This window comes from Protopterus annectens, chromosome 7.part0, assembly GCF_019279795.1.
Source record: "Protopterus annectens isolate FY-2018-M chromosome 7.part0, PAN1.0, whole genome shotgun sequence".
NCBI lineage: Eukaryota > Metazoa > Chordata > Ceratodontiformes > Protopteridae > Protopterus > Protopterus annectens.
In genome coordinates, this window is record NC_056739.1 from 900763453 (window position 1) to 900790343 (window position 26891).

The following is a 26891-nucleotide window of genomic DNA, read 5'->3' on the forward strand; positions in this document are numbered from 1 at the left end:
GGTGTCACTCATTCTAAACATTTTAGTTTAAGCACTTGGGCTTCAGACCAGTTGTTTTACATTAAGAAGGTTTGTGGTCTGCACTGTAGTGGCAGAACAGGTAGCTTACATCCTTCTAAGTTGGGAACTGCTGACTGAGGGCTCAGTGTCTGTTATTCTAAAAGTGTATTAATTCTGGTTTACGCACTTGGGCTTCAGGCCAATTATTTTACATTAAGAGGGTTCGTGGTCTACACTCTTGTGGGAGGAGAGGCTGGACTCTGCCCTTCTGAGCTGGGAATTTCTGGTTAAAGGCTTATAGTACCTGCATATTTGAACTGCTTCTTACTGAAATTGGTACACCTTGTTTGCTGTAGCATAGACTAGATCCAGGCCTGCTGAATCTAGCTTTGTTTATATAACTTGAGCACTAATCCAGGCATTCTTTAAAGTATTCAATTGTATTTATTACTGCTTGATAGTAACTTGATTAAACTGTAGCTATCATTCTAAGTCTTTTGGATTAAGCACTTGGGCTTCAGACCAGTTGTTTTACATTAGGAAGGTTTGTGGCCTGCACTGTGGTGGCAGGACAGGTAGCTTACATCCTTCTAAGTTGGGAACTGCTGATTGAGGGCTCAGTGTCTGTTATTCTAAGTGTATTAGTTCTGGTTTAAGCACTTGGGCTTCAGGCCAGTTATTTTACATTAAGAAGGTTCGTGGTCTGCACTCTTGTGGGAGGAGATGCTGGACTCTGCCCTTCTGACCTGGGAATTTCTGGTTAAAGGCTTATAGTGCCTGCATATTTGAACCGTTTCTTACTGAAACTGGTACACCTTGTTTGCTGTAGCATAGACTACATCCAGGCCTGCTGAATCTAGCTTTGTTTGTATGCTTGATGTTTGATTGCTTATTTCCTTGAAATGCTAATTCCACCTAAAACGCGGCTTTTCAGTGCTTCTGTGGATCCCTAGTGATATCTGCATTGCTTACTGTACTTATTTCCTTGTTTCACTTGAAAGAAAGTTACTGTTTGTCGTTTTTGCATTTAAGTTACCTGGCACTTGCTCACTAAGTCAGCACTAAACAATTAAAAGCACTACACCCTCACAAACTCCCCTTGAGTACCTTGTTCTCCCATTTGCCCTTTTTTTCAATTATAAAGTAATTCCCAATACTATTCTAGCATGTCCAAAGGTCAGTTGTCAATCTCCTCTCCAGTCCAGCTGGTGAATCTGGGAATCTTGAGGCAATGTTGCAACTGCCTCATGTACACAGACAACTCTCTCCTCCTCACAACAAATTCCAACACATGTGAGAGATGCAACCATACAGCCAAACTGGAGGCTAAGCTCTCTCAACTCAGTACTGGCGAAACCAGTCAGGAGGAGACGGAAACCACACTTACTACAATTCCAGTCTCACATAGACCTACCACGACAGCAAACCAAACACATAAACACACAAAAACATACTCGGAAGCTCTAAATAAAAATCTGCCTAAGCAGCAGATACCTCCAAAGCAGACACCCAAGCAACCACTACCCCAAAACAAAACACGTGTAACACATAGCTCACAAAGCCAGTGTGCCAAACAATCACAGCCCTTAAGGGTAAACAACACACCTGATACACTTGTAATAGGTGACTCTATCATCAGGCACACTGACGTCCCGCTCACCAGGCTGAACAAGGAGAAGGTCACGGTGAGCTGCCTGTCGGGCGCTAGGATCCACCACATAACACACGCACTCAGATCGCTCCAAGGCAAGCACAAATATGACTCAGTCATTGTCCATGCTGGTGTGAATGACCTGAGACGTACCTCCCTGGACTACATGAAAAGAGACATAGAGGAGCTCTCTGAGCATGTAGCCCAGGCCGGTATGACCCTGACCTTCAGTAGCATCTTACCCTCACCAAGAATGATGCCACAATATGAAAACAAGATGATCAATTTCAACAATTGGCTTAAGTATTGGTGTCATTCAAAGGGGATCCAATGCCTGTCAGCCGGGGATGACATGCTCGACAAGCCACGATGCTTCGCTAGGGACGGCTTGCACCTGCCACCCCTGGGCTTTTGGACATTGGCAAAGGCTCTTGCTACCCTCATAGTGCCTTTTTAGGCAAGTCTCAAAAAACATACCCACCTCCATAGGTATCACAAGGGATAAGACACTAAGAGTAATGCTACTCAACGCCAGAAGTCTAAACCTCAAGATGCACGCACTCAAAACTATCCTTAGCATGGAGAACATCGACATCTGTGCAGTAACGGAAACCTGGTTCAAGGCTCCCGAGAGCACCCCAGCACTACCAGGTTATACCTCATACCATGCTTTTCGGCCCCAAAACTTGGACCAAACCACAAAAGGAGGGGGAATACCAATATTCGTCAAAGATACCCACACCTCCAGGTTGGTGGCACAGCATGAAGCATCAGAGACTATCCATGTGCAACTAACAGTGGGTAAAACTGCCTTCCAGTTTATAGCCTGCTACAGACCACCCTCCCAAACCTAGGAACCCCACTCGGCCTTCCTGAGAACACTGGAAAATATAAACATAGACTGGGAGCATTACTCCAGCTCCAACACCCTAGCCCAAAGGCTCATAGAATTTATAAACTCAAATGCTATGGAAAAAGAAGTTATGTCCTTACCATAACGTTCCATGTGGAGTGTTCATCTCGCCTTGGTTATTACACATGGGTTCGGAGCCGATCCTCGGCTCCGTGCCGGCCGACTGCAAGCTCTGCATCGAGAAGAAGCTCGAGGACATCTAATACCCACAATCCCCCTCTGCCTTTACCTCAGATCTAGTTTGCAAGCAAACCAGACATAAAGCACGCACACATGCCAACTATATACATAAAATACATATATACAAACATACCCAGTGTATGATAGCAACAGTAATACTGCAACAGCAGAAGGAGAATACTCCAGACCAGGCACCAAATCGAACGTTCTTCCTAAGGGTGGGAAGGGTGGGAGTGTAATGACAGGAGATGAACACTCCACATGGAACGTTATGGTAAGGACATAACTTCTTTATGTGAGAGTGTTCAATCTCGCCTTTGTTCTTACACATGGGTAGCGCCCTAGCTCCATGATCCTGAGGAACTCAAGGGAGAACGTTCTTGAGCACAGTGGAACCAAAGGTTGCCCTATCCCTAGAAACCCTGTCCACTTTGTAATGAGATATAAATGTATGTGGTTTAGCCCACGTAGCAGCCGCACAAATAGTGTCTAAAGGTAAACGAGCTGCGTGAGCCAAAGATGTAGAAATTGATCTGGTAGAATGTCCTCTGGGTTTTGCTGATAATGTTTGATCAGAAGCTTCATAAACATAAATGATACAGTCAGTTAGCCACTTCGAAAGAGTTCGTTTCGTGACTGCAAGACCCTTTCTGCTGTCAGCAAAAGCTACAAATAGTTGATCAGATTTCCTGTGATCTTTTGTTCTATCCAAATAAAATCTGAGTTGTCTATGGACGTCTAGTTTGTGCAACATATACTCTAATTTATTAGAGTGGTTTTTAAAGAAGGTGGGTAATTCGATGGACTGATTAATATTACTAGTAGAACAAACTTTGGGAAGAAAGGACGGATTAGTGCGTAGGGATACTCTGTCAGAATGAAAAATTAAATAAGGATGTTTGACCGAAAGGGCCTGCAGCTCAGACACCCGTCTAGCAGATGTAATAGCCACTAGAAATAATGTTTTCCATGACAAAAATTTCAAAGTGCAACTTGAAGCTGGTTCAAAGGGTGGTAACATCAATTTAGAGAGTAATAAATTTAAATTCCACGGTGACGTCGGACTTCTGACTGGTGGTCTGATATGAAAGGAACCTTTTAAAAAGGCTTTACAAAGTCTGTGAGCCATAATAGGTGCACCACTTTCTTCTACATGATAGTTAGAAATGGCAGCTAACTGTACTCTTAAGGTAGCCGGGGAAGCTCCTTCCTGAAATAATTCAGTCAAAAATTCTAAAACTTTATTCAACGGAGCTGTAACAGGGTCCAACTGATGTGACTCCGCCCAGAAGACAAAACGCTTCCACTTACTGGTGTAAGTCTTTGTAGTGGAAACTTTATGAGAAGCTACCAAAATATCTTGAACCGCCGATATAAGGGGAATTGACCTGGCTAGAAAGAAGGAGCAGCCAAGCTGCTAGATGGAGAGATTCAGGGATGGGTGAGGAACTCCTGACGAGTGAGTCAGTAGATCTGGCTCTGGGTCCAGCATCCAAGGTCCCGAATGCGGTGATGCAATAGAAAGGGGAACCAAATTTGACGAGGCCAGAACGGAGCAATGAGAATTATAGTCCTCTGAAGGTTGTTTGCTTTCTGTAGAAACTTTGCAATCAGGGGAAATGGAGGAAAAGCATATAGGAGACCCGGGGCCAATCGTGCACCAGCGTCCCTGGGGACTTCCCTGGAGGGTAATAGGGCAAAGTAGCTCCTGCATTTGGCGTTCATTGGAGACGCAAACAGATCGCAGGTAGGCTGGCCCCATTTGCGAAAAATCCTTCCTGCAACTGACTGTTTGAGGGACCACTCGTGAGGCAATAGTATTGCCCTGCTCAGCCTGTCGGCTATGACGTTGGATGACCCGGGATGTGCGTTGCGATCAGAAAGCGACCGTGGACTCTGCCCATTGCCAAATTCTCATGGCCTCTCTGCATAGTTGGTAAGACCTGGTTCCCCCTTGCTTGTTTATGTACCAGACTACGGACATGTTGTCTGTCTGAACTGCAATGGTCCCTGGAGGAAGAAGGGGAGCAAAGTGTTGCAACGCCAAAAACACTGCCCTCAACTCCAGAACATTGATGTGCAGATTGTACTCCAGATTGGTCCATTCGCCTTGGACTGTCTGTCCCTGAAAAATGCCCCCCCACCCTATCAGGGAAGCGTCCGTGGTTATCGTCGCTGACGGTGTGGGTAGCACAAATGGTCTTCCGCCGGATAGGTTGCAAGTCTGTAACCACCACATTAGGTGTGATTTGCATGTTTTCATTATCAACATTTCGTGAGTCAGTGGAAGTTGTTGGAATGACCATTGTGCAAATAGAAGCCATTGTAGCACTCTCATGTGCAGTCTTCCCAATGGTATCGCAATGAGAGAAGCTGCCATGAGACCCAAAACTTTCAGAACAATTTTTACTGGGGACTTTCTGGACGACAGAAGAAGGGAAATGTTGAATTGAAGTGCTACTATTCTTTCTGCAGGAAGTTTTAGAACTAACTGACGCGTATCTAATTCCGCTCCTATGAATAAGATATGCTGTGATGGCTGTAGCAACGATTTTTCGAAATTTACTGAAATGCCAAGGTGTGTACAAAGTTGTAGGGTGTAATCCCTGGCTTGTATCAGTTGACGCCTGGTGGTGGCAGACAGGAGCCAGTCGTCCAGATACGGAAACACCTGGAATCCTAGGCGCCTCAGATGAGACGCTACCACTGCCATGCATTTGGTGAAGACCCTGGGGGCTGTGGTCAGGCCAAAGGGCAGGGCTCGAAACTGATAGTGACTGGCTCCCAGCCGGAAGCGCAAATGATCCCTGGACGCCCTGGCCATTTTGATGTGGTAGTATCGTCCTTCAGATCTATTGAGCACATCCAGTCGTCCTTCTGTAAGAATGGAAGGATCGATTGAAGCGTGACCATTCGGAACTTTTCCTTCTTGACAAAGGTGTTGAGATGGCTTAGGTCCAGAATTGGCCTCCAGTCCCCTGTTTTCTTTGGAACTAAAAGAACCTTGAGTAAGTTCGAATCCTATTTGGTCCGCTGGGACTGGTTGGATGACTCTTTTTTCTAGCAGCTTTGAAATTTCTGTAGCTGCTGGCTCTCGCAGATGGGGTGGTACATCTGGGAGCTTTCTTTTTGGAATGGGGGTGGATAGAAATGGGATTTTGTAACCTCTGGTAACAACGCTTTTTACCCAATTGTCTGAGGAAAGGTTTAGCCAGGCCTGAGGGTATAAAGCTAAGCGACCCCCGACTGCCTCCAGAGCAGGACAGTCGGGCCTCCTCTCAGGAGTGCTGAAAAGGTTTGCCAGGGAGGTTATCCCTGTCACCTTGGTTTTGCGGACCCCCTCTGCCACCAGAGCGGCGTCTTCCACCTCTGCCCCCCCCCTCTGCCTCTAGAGGGGGCATCACCCTGTGTGTTTGGGAAAGATCCTTGGGGTTTTCGAAACCACATTTTCCCACCATGTTGCCCTTTGGGGTACGGTCTGGAAGGGGTGGAAAAACGTACTCCGACAGCAGACAGAGTCTTTCCCTCCTGTTCACACCGGGTAAGGGTCTCCTTTACTTTAGGGCCAAAAAGTGTGGCTCCGTCAAATGGGGCATTAGTAAAGGAAGACTTGAAGGCTTCCGCAAATGAACATAAGCGCATCCAGGATTGCCTACGAAGAGCAATCGCTGAAGCCGCTGCCCTACTCGATCCTTCGGCTGCATAGGATATCAGCCTCATGGACGAGTTCACAATGGACGTAAGGGTGTTGAGATGCGCTGTAACTTTCTCTGATACAGCGGCATCTGTAGCACCCTGGAGGGTATCTCCCAACTCTTTGACTAGATCCCTCTGTAAACGTGTAAAATGAGTCAAATAGTTCAGGGAACGCATAGAAAGCCGCTGAACTGAAAATGCGCTTCCCGTATCTGTCCATGGTCCTAGAATCTTTGTTAGGCGGATGGACAGATGAGGAAGACTCCGACATCTCCTTTTTAGTGGCCGCTGCCACCACCATGGCGTCTACTGGAACTCCTTTGGTGAGGTAAGCTTTGTCCTGTGGTGCCGTGATGTACTTATTTGGCTTCCTAGGGACTGGTTCCACCGTGTCAGGAGTCTCCCACGCACTTCGAGCAATTAATTCCATTAACTCATCAAAGGGCGGAGTGACCCAGGAGGAGGAAGGACGGGCACCAAATGCCTTCAGCAAAACTGACTCATCCTCAGAAGGGGGGAGGGCTTGCCAGTCACCTCTCTGTTTAAGGATCTCCAAGATGTCAGAAAAAGAGACATCCTCTGAAGGTGACTTAGGGGACCCTTCTGACTCATCTAAGTCAGTATCAGATGTCAAGGATTCTTGTGGAGAATCCAAGTGTCTCCTCTTACACAGTCTTTTCCTAGGAACTTCTTCGTGGGGAGCATCCGAAGAAGCCTCCGAGGAAGAGGGGGCACCCTCCAGGGGTGGCTGAGACACTGGTGCTCGACGCTTGGACGTGGCCGTGGGTGCAGAGGAAGATAACGGTCCTTTGTGGGGAGGAGAAGCTGTACCTGCTGATGTGGTTGTCTGGGTAGACAACACCTTCCTCATGAGGTCGAAGGCCCCCGGGTCCCGAGTCGAGGTATCTCCTGGTTCCGAAGAAATGGGAAGAATCCCCGAAACAGGAGCCGAAGGCACCGACCCCGAGGACGGAACCGAATCGATCCGTGCCGAGGCCCCGAGAGGGAGCATCGGAACCGAAACATCGGTCCGACTCTCGGTCCCGGAACCAAGGACGGATCTTCGGCCCCGAGACTCCGGTACCGGATCGGATGGAGTCGAGGTGAACGGTGCCGACCGAGAAAAAGACGGTTCTGGCACCGAGGGCTCCACAATCATCAGGTCAGCTTCTTCCGGCTCCGAAGACTGAACAGGTCTCGGAGGAGGAACAGGTGGAGATAGTGGCAGGCCTTCAAGTCTCGACATCAACTGAGAGGAGACCGAGATAAGCTTGGATAGGGCCGTATGCTCCATCAGTTTCTGCACCACACGGTCCACATCGGTGTCGGAAAAGGGCCTAGAAGAACGAGTCGAAAGGATCGAAGACGGAGCCGACCTCAGCAGAGTCGGTGGAGGGAGCTCCGTCACCGGTTCCAAGACTCGAGGCTCTGAAACTGCTAACAGTTGAACACTCGGCCCCGAAGTCTGTGGAACCGGTGATCTAACTAGACCTGAAGAGCTCGGAGCCGATGACTTTGGCTCCGACGCCTTCGACCCCTTCGAAGACTTGGATGCCTGGTCTGAAGCATCCAGAGCCTCCTGGAAAGAGGGTTTCAGCAATCCTCTGTCCATCAGTTTCCTGCGCCTATCTGTCATGACCCTCCCACTAAAAGAGTGACAAATAGAGCAGTCCTCTTGTAAGTGGAGAGGGCCAAGACAGTAGACACAGGAACTGTGGTTGTCTGTGACCGACATCTTTTGGCCACACTGACAACGTTTGAAGCCAGATTTTAATTTTTCTGACATAATAACAAGAAAGAGAGACAGTCCAGTAAGTTAAAGTCACTTCCAATGAAAAAAGTCAAATCCGGTAATAAGTGTCAATTCCTTAATAAAGCAGACTACAACAAATACTTAGTCAAGTAATCCAAGTAGGGGTGGTAGGCCCCGAAAAACTCTGTACCCTTTAGTTAACTAAGTAACTAATCTAAGGAACCGAGATATCTAAGTCCACTCACACACCTACTCTAACTATTTATTGACTAGATTTAAAGTAATTTTTTGAAAAAATTTAAACAGAAAGATAAATTCTTATCTGTAAAAGCCTCGAGCTAGTCCCCAGCGATGCGTATGCAGCAGCGGCAAACTAGATCTGAGGTAAAGGCAGAGGGGGATTGTGGGTATTAGATGTCCTCGAGCTTCTTCTCGATGCAGAGCTTGCAGTCGGCCGGCACGGAGCCGAGGATCGGCTCCGAACCCATGTGTAAGAACAAAGGCGAGATTGAACACTCTCACATCAACTTGTTACCACTCCCATAAGAGGGGAAAACATACTGGACCTGATCATCACCAACATGGGGACTATATGCTCCAGACCAGAAATGTATCCCTCACTGGTAAGATCAGACCATAAACTAATCTCACTGGATAGTCACATCCCGACCCCACCCCCTGCCCACAAAACCACAGTGAAAAACTTCTCTAAAGCAAATTTCACACTCCTCAAAACCGAGGTGGAATCCTTCAAAGCCCCCGGGCCTGTGGAAAATACGGCCCAGACCGCAAAATCCTTTATAAACGCATTCTATGAACACCTTCAGGAATGCATGCATCATGCAATCCCAAATAAAACCAAGACCCAATCCTCCAAAGGCAGATGTCCTGTCTGGTGGACCCCAGCCATAAACAAACTATACAATAGAAGGAGGAAGCTACTACATGATAGAGCAAAATCCCAAAAAGGGAAGGAATCTCTGATCAGTATTAGCAAAAAACTACTGGCACTCATAAAATCGTCTAAGGCCAGCTTCGAGAGAAAAATTGCACAGGACACTAAGGATAATCAGACGGCTTTCTTTAGTTATGTTAGGAACCTGGGTGGGAATTCCCAGATATGCTCAGAATTAGTCCAAAATGACAAAAAATACACCGAACCCACAGACATTGCCAACATCCTAGCTGACAGGTTCAGCGCAAACTTCTCCCCCCCCCACCAAAAGAGTGAATATCCATCCCAGAAGAGTGCTGCCCCCCTAACATCTCAGATGCTCAGGTAAGAGCCGCCCTCTCCAAAGCAAAAAACACAGCATCAATGGGACCAGATGGTGTCTCGGGCTGCGTCCTACATTAACTCCAAGAAGAGCTAAACCCAAACATAAAACTACTGTTCAATCTCAGCCTTACTACAGGATATGTACGCAAAGAGTGGCGTACAGCAACAGTGGTCCCTCTCCACAAAGGTGGTGCACAACGGATCCTGGAAACTATCGCCCCATAAGCCTGACTAGCTTGGTCTGCAAAGCTATGGAAAGGATCATCATGGACCTCATAAATAAAGATATTGGGGACCTACAGACACTGGATCCTACCCAGTTCGGCTTTGTTAAGGGCAGATCCTGCCTCTTAAACCTGGTTGACTTCTTTGAAACAGTCACCAAGGCCATTGACGAGGGGAAGGTGGTCCACACAGCCTACCTGGACCTCGCAAAAGCCTTCGATACAATACCCCACTCGGGCATTATAGATAAGCTCACCAGCTTAAATATAAACCCCTATGTCACTAGATGGGTTGCAAACTGGCTCAAGGACAGAACCCACATTGTTAGAATTGCTGGAGCCATGTCAGACTCCAAACCAGTTACAAGTGCAGTCCCACAAGGCTCAGTCCTGGGACCTCTCTTGTTCGGTATATATTTCTCGGAGGTACAGGCTAACACGGAAGGACTGTGGCTGACCAAGTTCGCAGATGACTGCAAACTGGGCGCCATAATAGACTCTCCAGCCGACACAAGCATCCTCCAAAAGGGCCTCACAGAAACAGACAACTGGTGCCAGAGCCATGGCCTCAAGCTAAACGCCAAAAAGTGTATAGTCATCCCCTTTGGCAAAAACAAAGTGCCCACAAATTACCACATAGGTGGTAATCCATTAAGTACAGAAGAAGTAATTAGGGACCTGGGGACCCAAGTTGATAGCAATCTCTCATTTGACAACCACGTGGCCAAAGTGGTTAAAAAACATTTTACATAGCCCACCTAATCATGAAGTGATTCACATCTAGATCAGAGGAGGTCATCGTGCCTCTTTACTCATTCCTCATCAGGCCCATAATTGAGTACAATGCCCCTTTTGGGATGTACCTTACCAGACACCTGCAGCAACTGGAAAGACCCCAAAAGTATCTCACCAAGAGGATCAAAGGGCTCAAACAGATGCCATATGTTGCCCGGTTAAAGAAACTCCAGCTCTACTCAATGGCATACCGCCTGCTCAGAGGCGATCTGTGCCTGACGTATAAAGCCATGTCCAACCCGGAATTAATGGACATGCTGCACCTCAGAAAATCCAAATCCCATCGAGCTACGCGCTCGAGAGACTTGAACCTCAGCACTGAAATAAATAGGACATGTTGGAGGGACAGATTCATAACCCAGAGGCTCCCTTCACTCTGAAATAAAATCCCAGTCCAGGTTAGGAAGAGTCCCTCACTGACTTTCTTCAAGAGGAATCTTGATGAGTGGATGCGAGATCGTAGGTTTACCCCAGGTATCACTTCTGTGTCACTGTTAGACAGAGGCACAGTATACTAACCTCGAAAAAGGGCATAGCAAAATTAATTTAAAATGGGTGGCGAAAGCCAAACACACTCTGGCTAGGCTTATAAATGCCCTAGGGCAGATAGCCTAGTATGAACCTATAAACCTCTGAACCTAATCATGGAAAAAAGATCACCAGCCATCTTTACCAACTGGGACTGAGGCACAGGAGAGGAGGTCGACGCCCACTTGTGAGTAGGTTTGCTTCTGGAAGGTTTACTAGCAATCCGGAGGGACTCGGGAGGCCTAGCAACTGCAGAAGTCTGAACTAAGGTAGTTGGTCTGGTTCTGTTCTCATGTCGAAAAGAAGAGGCGTCAGAAGCCAGTGCCTGCAAAGCGGCTCGGGACCCATCTGAGGCGGCGACAGGCAGAGGGTCTGAAGACTAAATAGCAGCCTGCGGTATGGAGGGCTCCGTAAAGGTCTCGGCAGAGGCTTGCAGCTGAAAATCTGCGGACTGCAAGGGCTGCGAAAGCGCCTCACTGACTACCGCTGTGCTGACTACCAATTGCATGGGTGGGTCGTCAGTAGATTTAACCCTAGGCTTGTCACGGCCCTTGTCTTTGCATTTCCTAGGTATATCCGAAGTCGGGAAACCAGAGGACGCCATACCGACGAACTTGGGCCAGACTCCGAAATGCTTATACAAAATGTTAGCTCTACGGCGTATGGTACGCGAGTTAAAGAAAGCACAGAGATCACAGTTAGGGACATCGTGATCAAGGCCCAAACAATACAACAGGAATGGAAATCATGGTGCAAAATCTGTTTTCCACGGGCAAGACAGTTATTAACTTTATCTGACATTCGTTAAAGCAAGAAAAGAGGATCCCCAATGGGGTACTTATCTGAAGGCATCTTCAAGTTGGTAGTCGGAAAGCAAAATGAAGGTAAATGGCCAAATGGCACTAGTGCGAATTGCATCTGCTTCCGTCTCCGCGGCAAGAAAGACTGAGGAAATGGCGTCGGTTGCCTCCCTTTATACCTGGCGTTCTGACATCAATTTTACAACCGGTGGTGGCCGACATCATATACCAAGGACTCTGGTATTCGGGCCGACTGAGGGCTACTGGGAGCCGAATAACCCATATGTGAGGACTGCAACAGTGAAACATGAAGAAAGTACAGTTTTGTACCTACCATAAATGTAGATGTCCGAGAGGCATGCATCTGCAGTCCTTACAAATGGGTTGTCCTGTCGTCAGGCAGCCCTTCGGTCGGCCGGATTCCAAAGTCTGGGTCTGGCCTCGGCTGATGTCGCACTTCACCCGACGTCATAACTGCAGTTCTTCGGGTATAAAGGTATCAGCCGACGCCATTTTCCTCAGTGTTTCTTGCCCCAGATGCCAGGTGCCCTCTAGGAAGGCTAAATTTGGATAAATGCAAATGGTTCCAAATAGTAGAGAGCAAACAAAAAATAAGCATGTATGTACATATATACAAACAAATACACCATAATAGATTCCCCCAGCTAGCTACAAGATGGGCAAATACCCTAGGAGTACCACAGAGGGGAAGGAGGGTGAGTAATCCTGACTGCAGATGCATGCCTCTCGGACATCTACATTTATGGTAGGTACAAAACTGTACTATGTCCTTCAAGGATGCATCTGCAGTCCTTACAAATGGGTAGAATACCATAGCCAAACTGGGGGAGGAGGAGTAATAAGATTATGGTGTAGTTAAGATCCCTTGCAAAACAGCAGTGGCAAAACCTGCTCGGGATCTGGAGTATAAGGGTAGATTATAATGCTTGGCAAATGTATGCACGGAGCTCCAAGTAGCAGCCTCTAAAATGTCTTTGGTAGCCACTCCTCGTAAAAAAGCTGTGGTAGTGGCTGTAGCTCTTGTAGAGTGAGGTCTGATGTTTTCTGGAGTTTTCTTCCCATGGTGCGAGTAACAAAATCTAATGCAATTTCCTATCCACTTAGAGATTGTCTGTTTTGAAATTGCTTTCCCTTCCATTCCTGTTGCATATGCTACTAGTAGCTGGTCAGTTTTTCTATTGCTCTTGGTCCTGTCCAGGTAGTAACGCAATTGTCTATGTACATCCAAGGTATGCAACAGTCTTTCTCCCTTGTTCTGTGGGTTGGGAAAGAATGTAGGTAGGTGGATAGCTTGGTTTAAAGATACCCTGGAGACCACCTTTGGCATAAAAGTAGGATTAGTTCTCATGGACACTCTATCTTGATGGAAGATAAGGAAGGGCTGTACTGCCATTAATGCCTGTAGTTCAGAAACTCTTCTTGCTGAAGTGACTGCAAGCAGGAAAGCAGTCTTCCATGATAAGTACTGTAATTCTGCTGTTGCTGCTAGCTCGAAAGGAGGGAGCGTCAACTTTTCTAACACAAAGTTCAAGTCCCATGCGGGCAATGGTGCTAGGTGGCTTTACATTTTTAATTCCTCTCAGAAACTGCCTGAGCAGAGGATGTGAGAAGACTGGAGGGTCCATGTTGTATTCTGCTGAAATAGCTGATGCATGAATCTTAATGGAAGAATAGGACAGGCCATTGTGGAAGAGCTCTGCCAAGTATTCCAGGATGTTAGCTATGTTTACCAGTGACACATTTTCTCCTTTTGCTGCATTCCAAATGAGGTATCTTTTCCATTTTGCTGAATAATTTTTTCTTGTTGAGGGTCTGTGAGCCTCCAAGATAATGTCTTTAACCCTTTGAGATAAATCTGGGTTATTTTGTCTTATGCAATGTTCCAGGCAGCCAGCTGCAGTGTTTTTAGGTTTGGATGCAGGGTTTTGAAGTTGTTCTGTGTTAACAGTAAGGGAACTAGGGGCAGAGGCCATATTTGTTCCCGAGACATACTCCTCAGTAATGGGTACCAATGCTGCCTCGACCAGTCCGGAGCTATCAGGATGATCCTTGGACGGTCTTCTTTGATCTTCAATAGCACCTTGTGCATCAAAGGAAGAGGTGGGAATGCATATGCTGTCAGGTTTTGCCAACTGAAGGATAGGGAGTCCACCTTCCAAGCAAGTGGGTGGTATGCCCTCGTGCAGAATTTTTTCAATTGGTGGTTGTGTGGGGATGCAAATAAGTCTATTTCTGGTAGTCCCCATTTCCCTGTAATGGTTTTGAAGATGTCTGGATGCAGCATCCATTCGTGGGCATCCGTGGTAGTTCTGCTTAGGATGTCTGCCAGTATATTTTCTTTTCCTGGTACAAATATTGCTTGTAACTGAATGTTGAAGCTCAGGGCCACATTCCTGAGGTCCACTGCCATCCGGCATAGAGGGTATGAATGCGTGCCTCCTTGTTTGTTGATGTACCACATAACTGTGGTGTTGTCCGTCCTTATCAGCAATTGACCCTGTCGAAGAAATGGTCTGAATGTCTGAATTGCCAGTTTTGCTGCCAGCATCTCCTTTTGATTTATGTGCAGGTGCAGCTGGTCTTGAGTCCATAAACCTTGTATGCAATTGTCCAACATGTGTGCCCCCCAACCGAGGTCTGAGGCGTCCGTTGTGATGGTCTGGCTTGGTTGAGGTCTGTGGAAGGGCAGTCCTTTGTTCGATTGACAGGCCTGAGCCCACCATTGGAATTCTTGCTTCAGGCATGGAATTATTGGAATTAGGGTTTCTAGGCTGTGCTTGTGCTGAGACCATAAATTCCTTAGGTACCACTGTAACTTTCTCATATGTAGTCTGGTATGTGGAATCAATATTATGCAGGATGCCATGTAACCCAGGGCTTGCAGGACTTTTCTTGCTGTTAGCTGGTTCTGCTTTGTTAATGCCATGAAGTAGAGAGGGAGGTGCTTCTGTTTTTCTGCTGTTAGGAATGCCATTTGGTTTGATGTGTCCAGCTCTGCACCCAAGAAGGTTATCCTTTGGGATGGTACCAGCCTTGACTTTGTTATACTGACTGTGTATCCCAGGGCTTGCAGTAGATAAATGACCTTTTTCAAATCTTTTGTTAATTTGTTTTTGTTGTCCGCTTGTAACAGGCAGTCGTCCAGGTAAGGGTAAATTTGAATTCCCTGAAGTCTGCAATGAGCCATTACTGATGCCAGGCATTTCGTGAATACTCTGGGCGCAGTAGATAAGCCAAAGGGCAATGCTGAGAATTGATAATGCTCTGATCCTGCAAGAAATCTGAGGTATCTTCTGCAATTTGGTCGTATGGGGACGTGCAGGTATGCCTCCTTGAGATCTAGAGTTACCAGCCAAGACTCCTTGCCCAGCATGGGAAGAAGCTGCTGTAGGGTCAGCATTTTGAATTTTGGAACAATGAGGTATGTGTTTAGAGCGGACAGGTCTAGAATAGGTCTCCATTGGTTTTCTTTTCTTGGTACCAGGAAGAGTCTGGAGTAAAATCCTTGCCCCTGTTCCATAGACGGTACCCTTTCTATAGCTCTCATGCTTAGTAAGTGATTTATTTGTTGTAGAGCTTCTGTTTTCTGATTTAGAGGTAGGTTTGGCATTCCTCTCTTCCTTGGTAGAGTATGGAAGTGAAACCTGTAACCTTGGTCTATTGTCTGTAAAATCCATTTGTCTCCTGTTATGCGGTGCCAGTTTACTGAAAATAAGGCTAGCTTTCCGCCTAAGGGTGCTTCTAGTTGTTCCCTGGTAGGCGGTGCCAGAGCCAAGTCACTGTGATTGTCCTGTGGAAGTGGTGGTGGCTGGATCTGTGGCAGTACCTCGCTGGTTGTTAGTCTGCCATTGACGTCCCCTGTAGGCACCTCTGGATTGACCCCTGCCTCTTGAGCGCCTGTTCCTGCCTCTCTGGGCTCTGGAGGTGTCTGGAAAGGACCAATTCTTGGAAGGCCAGTTCCTACTAAACCTTGGAGGCTGGACCTCCAAGAAATCCTTGACTGTCTGGATAGATTTTGCTTTCTCCTCCACCTTCTTCAGCACCTGCTGTGCCGGGGAGCCAAACAAATTGAGCTTATCCATAGGAGCATCTAGGAGCTTTGATTTAACATGGTCTGGTAAGGACTGCTCTTTTAACCATGCATGCCTTCTGATCACTGTACCAGTCATAGCTGATCTAAAAGAAGCCTCCAGTGCATCATAGCCGCATTTTAAGGAATGATTACTGACCTGCTGAATGTTATGTACCATTTCCTGAACAGATTTTTTGTCTAATGGTTCATCCGAGGACAGTTTTTTAGTTAACTGATCTAACATAAATTCCTGATACTGAATCATGTGGAATTGACAGTTTAAAGCCCTAGCTGAAAGAGTAGCAGAAGTGTAAACTTTTTTACCCCATCTCTCTAAGGCCCTAGATTCCCTTTCAGAGGGGAGGGGGGTTTTGGCAGAGGTAGCTGCTACAGCCTTGGGTCCCTGGGAGATAGTTTCAGGATCTGCAAAAGGAGCCTTATACAAATGATAATGTGTGTCCGGAACCCTGTAGTACCTATCGGGCTTAGCAGGGGCCGGGGGAAAAGAATCAGGCAGTACAAGCATCATTAAATGCATCATCCACAACAGTAAGTACTGGAGGAATGGCTAAAGGCCTATGCTGTGGCAAATGCAAAAAAGTTCTAAGCCTTTTCCTAGAGTCTGAAAAATCCTGGCCCTGCCATTGAAATTGTTCCCTCATAGCATGCAAGGTTTCCCCAAAAGAAAATTCCTCAGGCGGAGAGGCAGAAGGAATGGACTCTTCTGCATCAGAGTCCTCATAAGGAGAATAAGGGCCCTCTGGAGGATTTGTATTATCTGAATCACCAGAGGATTCATCTGAAGAAACTGGCTCAGGGGGTTCTGCTCTAGGCCTCTTCTCTGGAGGTGGGTGAGAGGCCCTGTCTGGGTGGGGTTGGGATCCCCTGATCAAAGAAATGAGATCCTCTGCTAGACTTAGCATTTGAGAACTAGAGCTAGGCCTGTGAGAGGGGGTCTTAGCAGGCACAGTTTTGGTAGATTTTGCTGCTTTAGCCCTGGCAAAAGCCTTAATCGACATGGATGCAGGGTGCCTAGCAGCTCAACGTGCTGGAGTAGAAATATCTAAAGGAATAGTATCAGATAAATCCAGTGAACCTGCAAGAGCAGGTGGGAGTTCAGTAGCAGATTCAGCCATGCTGGATGAGGCCTCGGTAGGAGGCAAGCTTTCGGCCGAAGGAAGAACCGTGGACTCGGTTTCAGCCGAAACCGAGACACTCGCGGTTGGCTTAACCCCGGTTTCGGCCGAAACCGCGGACCACGAGTGTCGGTCCTTTTCCTTGCGCTTTTTAGTTATTTGTGTAGTCGGAGTTTCCGAAGGCATAATGTAAGCAAAAGCGGAGCCAAAAAACTCCTCAGCAAATTCCGACCGACGTCTAAGCGTCCATCGGTTGAAAGAAGCACAGGCTAGACAAGCTGCTACGTCGTGGTCTGGGCCTAAACAAGGTAGGCAGTAAGAGTGGAAATCTTTATGAGGTATTTGTTTCCCACAAGTTAAACAGTTATTCACTTTTTCTGACATCGGCTGAGGCAAGAAAGAGTCCCCAACGGGTACTTAGCTTTAGAAGTCTTGGTAGTAGTAATCTCTGGTTCTGACCGACCGGCACTTGCGAACAGCTTCTGCTTGGCCACGCGGCAAGAAAGACTGAGGAAAATGGCGTTGGCTGATACCTTTATACCCGAAGAACTGCAGCTATGACGTCGGGTGAAGTGCGACATCAGCCGAGGCCAGACCCAGACTTTGGAATCCGGCCGACCGAAGGGCTGCCTGACGACAGGACAACCCATTTGTAAGGACTGCAGATGCATCCTTGAAGGACATCATCTGCCTTACAAGTACTGAGGCAAATATATACATACATGGGAAAAGAAATACTAGTTTAAAAATGAAATGGCAAGCTGTGTTAAAAAAAATCTTCAAGGCAGATCAATAGACAAAACTGCAGTAGGTTATAACTAAGATAACAATGTTTACATACTTTTCTTTTTTATTCATTTTCTTCACTGCATTCATTTTTGTATTTGTGATATTTTCTTTTTTTTTTTCTTTTATTGCCACTACTCTGTTATTTTTGTACATTACTTATGCAAGTACTTCAATACAATTCAAATGAAGGAGCTACCCTAGCTAGTGATTTTATCCACTAAAGGGTTCTTCAAAGGTCTTTGTAAGCTGTTCAGTTTTTACCATGTGATTTGTCTTCTCACATATGAAGCAGATGGGATGAAATACTCTGTTCTCAATGCTTTTCTTATCCTGACATTCAAAAATACCATGAACAAAGAAATCAAACTGATGGTATTAAAGAATCAAACAAGCAGCATTAAAAATGTTTCTGTTCCACTAAAAATGTTAATGATAAGTAGAATTTATCATTAATATTCTTAAACTAAATAATAATAAAAGCATCTCCCTTATCGCATTGTACCTACCACCTATAAAAATCTTGCCATTTTTGAAAATATCTTGTTGCTTATCCTGGACATCATCCAATATTCTACTAACCACAACATTAATTGGTGATGTTAACATCGGCTGGCTAAAACTCAACTCTTAATTCTCTAATGACACCATTAACCTGTACGGATTCACACAAATAATCACTATCCCAACCTACTCCAAATCATCCCAACAAACTGAATCTATCATTGACTGGCTTCTAGTCTCCCAACCCAGTAACTTTATACAATCCACTGTATTACCAGACTCCATTAGTGATCACCCCCCAATCTGTACTACTAGGTTTATCACACACCCCTGCAAACATGCATACAAATATGTATACAAGCTAACCTCACATTAATCAGGAGACCTTTACAAACATTCTAAATACTATTAGTTGGTCTTTCCTTAAATACCTACCTCTTTATGAAGCAGTCAATAAATTTAACTTAACATTCATTGACATACTAAACTAACTTGTCCCTGTTAGAAAAAAACAAGTCAATAATTACTCCACCTGGCTTACTAACCATACTAAATCTCTCATGAAAAGAGATATAGCTTGAGAAGTCTATGTAAGACTGAAAACTCTTAACAAATCTACAACGCTATAGAAAACACTGCATAACCTTGTAAAAAGCCAAGTCAACTTAGATTAAAAAAAATATATATATATATATATATATATATATATATATATATATATATATATATATATATATATATATATATATACTTAAAGCCACAATACGAGCACAAAAGTAATCCAAAAGCTTTTTGGAACTCCATAAACATAAACAAAATTATACACCCTAGTAAGCATTCTTCCCCTCAACCTTCTACCAACAGCACTTCCTCTGATACAGCAACTCAGTTCAACTCACATTTCATTAACCATATTAGCTGCTATTACTAACAATTTCCTAGCTACTCCTGCAACTGCCTCTAATTCTAATAACCTATACCCCATCCCTATCTCTACATCTCCTACTATATTCCAAGCCCCAAAACAAGTATTTGCAACCTCTCTATCCAACCAGTACCTACTTCCCTCATTAAATCCTTGTGAAACAAACTTAAACCTTGCTCCACATCTGCTGATAATCTTCCTGATGTGCATCTAAAAATAGCAGCTGACTCTATAGCCTATTCAGTACCGATCCTCATAAACAGATCAAAAAAGCCCATGTCCATACCCTCTGTAAAAAAATGATATGTCCTTCCCCTTCACAAAGGAGGTACCTCCACTGAAATATCTAACGTTAGGCCCATTGCTATTCTTTCACCACTCTCTAAAATTCTAGAAAAATGCATCCATAAATAGTTACTTCAGTACCTGCTTCACAATAACCTTCTTTCTACCTCGAACACAACATGGATTCAGACCTCCACACAGCACTACCACTGCTCTTCTTTCTTTTACAGACACAGTAAAGATCTCGCCATGGCATTCGATACTGTTTCCCACCATAAACTTTTATCCCAACTCTCTCTACTTGGCTAACCAAATCTTCCCTTCAATGGTTTATTAGTTACCTCTCAGACTGATATCAATCAGTCAAATGAAACTAAAATCCCGCTCCCTATCCACCAGTTCTTACTGGAGTACCTCAAGGCTCCATCCTTAGTCCACTTCTTTTTAACATCTGTATAAATCCTCTACACACCTCTGCAAAACAAGCTACCGTTATCCAATATGCCAACGACGCCACTTGAATCTGCTTATCAAACAACTTTATCCATCTTCAAAACATAACACAGGAAGCTTTTAACTCCACAGAAACTTGGCTCACGAATTACCAACTCCTACTCAACCCCCCCAAAAATGCAACTATTGCTGTTCCTACCTAATAAATCCCCCCTTCCTAATACTAACTTATCAATTACTTTCCTAAACACAAAAATTTATGTTGTCTCTCACACTAAGTTACTTGGTGTTATAACTGATTGCAACCTCAAGCTCGATCTGCATATCAAAAATTGCATAAAAAAAGACTAATCAAAAACTAGACATGTTGTACAGTCAGAAAATTTCTAAATAATTCCTTTAAAGAAACTTCTACCACTTCACATCTCCTGCCGTCACTACTATATGCCTCCCCAATCCTAAAAAATCTACACTCATCCCTAAAAATTAAATTCAGTCAATGCTACAATAAGATAGCTAGGTTCACCACTGGACAGCCCCCAGGTCTTACCACTGCTCCTCACTCAAACCCTTACACTAGACAGAATTCCCCCACCTGTTAACATTTCACCAACTCCTGTTAATTCATAAAATACTGTACAATTCATCTGTTCCGCAAGCAATAACAACTTTACTTCTATAGTACTCCCCATTTTGTCACTTGTGATCCTGTGACAAGCACCTATTATCTATTTACAAACCACACAGATCTCCTTGAGTTCGTCTGTATTAACACCGTGTCACAAAAACCTGGAATTTAATTCCTGTACTATCTATCTGGCATTTACCCCATTACTCTTCCTTCAAATCTCAACTAAAAAAATACCCTATCCCGCTACTGGATCTGCCAGTGCCTTATGCCAACATAGTTCTTCAGTCACTATCTCACAGCTGTTATGTGCTCTGAAATTGTCTTGTGCCATGCCTTAACTCTCCTACCCTTTTTCTGTCTCTCTTTAGTCCCACCTGCTAACCTATTTCTCTACCTTCTACTTGTTTTTCCTTTCTCTGCCCTCTCCCCCCTTCTTACAATAATAACTTCCAGTCCTTTCACACAAGTGCCTGTATTTTACAGCTTATTAAAGCCACATTTGGATTACTTTTATATAAGAAATCTGCTTGTTCAGTTTTATGTTCTGTACCCTTACTGTACTGTATCTGAATTGTAATATAAAACCTGTAGATATGCAATGTGTTTATTGGAGCTTCTCTACCCGGGCCTCACCTGAAAATGAGCTTTTACCCAGTCGGACTTTCCTGGTAAACAAATGTCAAATAAATAAATACTGGAGTGAGACTGAAAAAGGACTTGCACAGTGTGGTCTACATTTAAAAACATCACTTCAGAAGGCAACATGCAAATACAAAGGTGTGAAAATGTTTAAAGGGCTAAAGCAGAGTATACAGGAACCTGCATGATTCAAAAACACAAAAGCCGATAATAAAATACGTTATACAATGCTGCAAATTAATGCAACTCAAAAAAATGAAGAAAAGAAAAAAAAAAGAAACTACTGTTTCAGAATAACTAAACAGCAAAGGAAAAACTGTGGCTCAAGCTCTTTTTGTGAAGATGTAGCAAAGCAATATGGCAATGCAGATACATGCAGAAAAAAGTAAACCAAAGAACCCCTGGCTGAATCGGGAAGAATCAGGAAGCAAGCCATCACAGTCCCTACACAAGGGGCAACGCCTTTTTTCATACAACTTTACAAAGGCCCCTGTATCTCTTTAATTAATATAACCCACTCAGAGATTGCCCCAGGGTAAGTTATGTATTATGGTTGAAATAAAGTACAGTTGTGAAAGAAATTACCATAACAGTAGATGCCCTACTGATCACTGTTGCAGTATTCCTAAGATATGGGTCCCACTTTCATCTTTCCAGGATACCAAAGCTTTACCTTCCCAGGATGGTATGTTCAATATAAGACCTCAGCTCGCAAGCACAGAGGTACATGGGTAGATGTACAATTGTAATTATGGTTCTACAATGTTTATAAAGGGATAAGAACGGAGGGATAAAGATGAAGAAAGGAGATGATAAAAGCAAAAAGGGAGTGTGAGAAGAAATACTGAAAACGTGATCAGCGGGACATCTACTGTTATGATAAGCTCTTACATGACTGTACTATGTCCTGACTGAAATCACTGTTGCAGCAATTCTAACATATGGGTGATTCCAAGAACTACAGGGAAAGTTGGGGTGACTGGTTAGAAGGCAGTAGAGCTGTGCAAGAGGCAATACAAGACTGACCTACAGAAAGCAGCTCTAGAACTTGAAAATAAATCTATCCTGTAGTGCTTAGTGAAAGTATGTACAGATGACAAGGTGGCAGCCACCAGACTGGACCTGGTAGCCACTCCTTTACAGAAAGCTGCAGAGGCTACTACTGCAGTGCTAGAATGAGCTCAAGGGCATGAGAACAAGGACTTGTCATGTACAGAGTAACAAAATCGGATGGCTTTAGAGATCCAGTATACAACAGTTTGCTTGGATACCAGTTGGCCCAGTTTACAGTCCAACAAAGAAACAAACAATCAGACTTTTATTGGAGTTTGTTTGGGCAATACAAAATCTCAGCTGTCTGTCAATGTCCACAATATGTAGCATCCCCTCCCAATTCATTGGACTGGGAAAGAAGGTAGGCAGGTTTATGACAAGACAGCTCATTCATTATGTTTTGCAAAAATGAATGATTAGTCCTGAGGGTCATCCTGTCTTTGTGAAAAATAAGAAAGGAGGAATGGTCATGAATGTCTGAAGCTCCAAAACTCTCACAGCTGAAGTGACGGCCAAAAGGAGGATAGTTTCAAAGTACAGAATTTGAGGATTGTTAATGTTTCTAGTTCAAAAGGAGGTAAGGTAAGCCTCTCCAGCACAAAGCTGAGGCCCCAAGTAGGGGGTAACAGGCTTTTTAGGTGGTCTCAGACGCAGTAGCACTTAAAGGAATAACCTGACCACAGATCTGGACACAAGTGTGGGAGTGAGAGGCAAAAAAGCAGAGATGGCAAATAGGAGGGTTTTTATGGAAGAATGTGCAAGATCCCAGTAAACAAATGTAAAATAAAACAAAAATAAAAATAAATAATAAAATTTGTATGTAATAGTTCACAAAGATATTCCACAATGGATTGTTTGGGACCTGTCCACTTTTCTGGCACCAATAGGCCCTCATTTGGCCAAAACATTTTCAAGTTGTGGGTCTCCTGGCTTCATCAAGAACCTTAATGACATTCTCAGAAAAAATTGTGCCTGTACAGAATCAGGACCCTATTATCTACACAGTTAGGTTTAGGAATGACAGACTGGGGTGTAGTTATAAGTCTTTCTGTTGACTGATATGATCCTGGGAAGGTAAAGCTTTTGGTATCTAGCTGGATTACAGCACTGAAAACTCGCATCTTATGAATAATGCAACAATGATTTAAATTAGGGCACCATTGCTTTAACTCATCTTAATGGGACATATGCTGTGGCCTGCTAAACACTTTTACACCACATCTCAATGGAACATATGAATATCAGCAATGGATAAAGTTCAACAGAAGGCAGGTTTTGAAATGGCAGCAGACATAACTGCACAACATGCAAATTGGGAGAATTCTCGTTAAGGCTGCAGACAAGTCAAGGAGATCAGACAGTGAGAAAGGCATGGGTGGCTGTAGCCAAAAGTTACAAGTTCAAAATTAATTAACTAATTTGATGTGCATAAATATAAAATGCCAGTAGCAGGAAAGATAAAATCTTCCTAATCTGTTTCCTGCAACTAACTCTCAAAAGCTGCCTCCCTTTTTCCTCTTACCCCAAAGCATCTATTTTACCTCTCCCCGAATAACACAGTAGTTCTGCATTACATTACCCACTCGGCAGCACAATGCACTTACTCACAGACCTCTCTTTACTGCTTCTGACATGAAAACCTATAACTTCCATATCTCTCTAGTTTAAGTATGAACCATGAAGACTCAAGATCCTATACTTAAAAAAATAAATTGTGATTCAACATAATCAGCAAACAGAATACCTTGCTGATACCCAAAGCAAAAATGTTTGAAAACTGTATCTCCACCAACACCTATGCTATTTCAGTTAACTCTGAGATCTCTGTACCTCCTCAGACCAGGAAGAATATTCCAAGAGAACTGCTACCTCACAGTTGGCATACATTCCTGCAGTTACATTTTTTTTCAGTTCCAAGGATCACAATTATTGTCCTCATTAGTCTTCTTGTTACAGAAAAGGAGGAAGAACACTTAGTTTTACAAGACTGGTCAACGTCAACTAGTCATAATCAAGGAAGACTGCAGTCTACTAATTTAAAACAAAGTTGCAACCGTGACTCTTAGTGACTCAGCAAGTACACTGACTTAACAGCTCTCTTCACAAACATGAACTTTTTTATTCTTATGTGAAGGTAACTAGTAGCTGCAAAAAAACTACAGCAATAAATGCTAGACAATTTGCTTTCCATGTCTTACCATCTTTAGTGATGTGTATTTTTCCCTTTGAATCATCCTCACTTCCACTTTCACTACTACCACTACTGGTGTCCAGGCAAATTATTTCCTGATTTTTGGATCTGGGTGCAATCTGCTGTTTGTGGATTGGGATCGGTAATGGCAATTCTCCAACAATTTCTTCTGAAAAAGCAAAAAAAAAAAGTTGTGCAGCAAAACCAGAAACAGTGAGGATTTGCCAATGTATTTACCCTGCAAATTACTTTTTTCTCTTCGATAACATCTGCTTTGCTTGCTTACACATATTTAACTCTTGAAAAAGAAGCAGAAATATATAAAATCTGTATATACATGACCATGTTAAGATATGACAACTACTGAGAAATAACGACAAATAAACAATTCTATGTGCTGCAGTTATTAGAACCTCTTTCATTTATGTAAATGAGGATGACTACACAAGTGTACGAGGGTGGCACAAAAGGGGTTTTATACACATTTTTAGCCAGCAGCATACATTTTTTTTACCTGTTTCAGTCATGGGAGCAGGACAGAACTGTTTGGAACGCTGATAATCTGCATCAACTAACATGGGATACTTAACTTTTTACAGTAAGCTGCCATGGTTCAACACAAATTTATCATTCCCCAGAGACTTGGCAGGACATACTGCATGTGCAATCTAAATATGATTTGCCCACCAACACTGTAACAAGGCATATGTGCATAGTAACATATACATACATTAAAAAAATGGTGGGCTCAGGGCTATGCATAACTCAGCTAAAGTGTAATATCACAGTGTGTGAGAGTGTGGATATAAGTGCACAGATATCTCCAAGTGCTAATCTAATTTTTTTTTTTTTTTTGTCAGCACCTGGTGGAGATGATGAATTCAAACAAGGGCCTGTCAATGGATGTCCTATAACTGAGATAAAACTACAACAGCTCAGTACTGCTCATAAGTAAAGCAAAATGTTCTTGGTTGCATTTCAGCATTACCCCCTCTTCTGGAGAGTAAAAAAAAAAAAAAAAAAAAAAGTTTACTGCAATGCAAGCATACAGAAATGCAACTGTACAGAAACAGAAAAGCTATGCCTGTCTTTACAGGAAAAAAGAAAGCTACCAGAAAGTACAAAAGCAAAGACCCCTCTAATGTTCAGCATACTTACCTTAACAGACTCCCTACATAATGCGTTCAGACTTCAGATACACATTGTATATAGAAAGACAGTTGGTACACTTAACATAAATGTAGATGTTGAGTGTATTCACTGTTGCAGTCATCATATTTGGGTTATCTGCTTGCAGTAGCCCTCAGTCGGCCTGATTAACAAAGTCTTGGGTCCTGCTTCAGTTGCTGTCTCTTCTTCCCTGACGTCAGGTAGTCAGGGGTATAAAAACATGCAGCCGACGCCATTACATCAGTTTTTCTTGCCCCAGATGTCAGGTGCCCCCTTAATGGGAAGCAATAAAACAAATATATACAAGGTTATACCTCCAACCAAAAAGCAAATACACCAAAAAGCTTTTAAGCATAGTAAAGGAGAATAGAGGTATAGCCAAAAGAAGTCAGGGGGGTGGAGAAAGGGTAATCAGGACTGCAACAGTGAATACACTGTAACATCTACATTTATGGTAAGTGTACACACCTGTATTATGTTCTTCGTGTTTCACTGTTGCAGTCATCACATTTGGGTAGATTCCCAAAGCTAAGGATGGGAGGAGGAATTTAGATAGCATTAGGACCAGCTAGAAGGCCCTGCAAGACTGCAGTGGCAAAGCCAGCTCTGGATTTAGAGAAAATTGGCAAATGGTAATGCTTGGTGAAAGTATGTACACAACTCCAGGTAGCAGCTTCTAGGATGTCCCTGGTAGGGACACCTCTGAGAAAGGCTGTAGGAGGTAGATGCAGCCCTGGCAGAATGGGGTCTGATCCCCTGTGGGACAGGTTTTCCGTGGTGCTTATAGCAGAAATTAATGCAACGGCCTATCCATTTAGAAATGGTTTATTTAGAAATAGCCTTCCTCTCTGCCCCTGCAGCAAATGCCACCAATAGTTGTTCAGATTTCCTTTGAGGTTTAGTCCTGTCCAAGTAAAATCTAAGTTGTCTGTGCACATCTAAGGAGTGCAGTATCCGTTCCCCTTTGCTCTGTGGATTAGGAAAGAAGGTTGGCAAATTAATGGACTGATTAAGAGCCACACTGGATACCACCTTGGGCATGAAGGAGGGATTGGTTCTGAGGGACACCCTGTCCACATGAAAGATGATGAAAGGCTCCACTGCTATAAGGGCCTGTAATTCAGATACCCTTCTTGCTGAAGTGATTGCTAAAAGGAAGGCTGTTTTCCAAGAAAGGAATTTTAAATCTGCATTTGCAGCTGGCTC

The 26891-nt window shown here is 44.0% G+C and overlaps 1 protein-coding gene across 1 annotated transcript in view; it reads right to left on the reverse strand.

The window, feature by feature from the left end:
* RAD54L2 (RAD54 like 2) overlaps positions 1–26891 on the reverse strand; it is a 2252401-nt gene that overhangs the window by 1942938 nt on the left and 282572 nt on the right. Inside the window, exon 6 of the mRNA XM_044077481.1 lies at positions 24523–24684. Coding sequence (XP_043933416.1) covers positions 24523–24684 — 162 coding nt within the window. The remainder of the gene's footprint in view (positions 1–24522; positions 24685–26891) is intronic.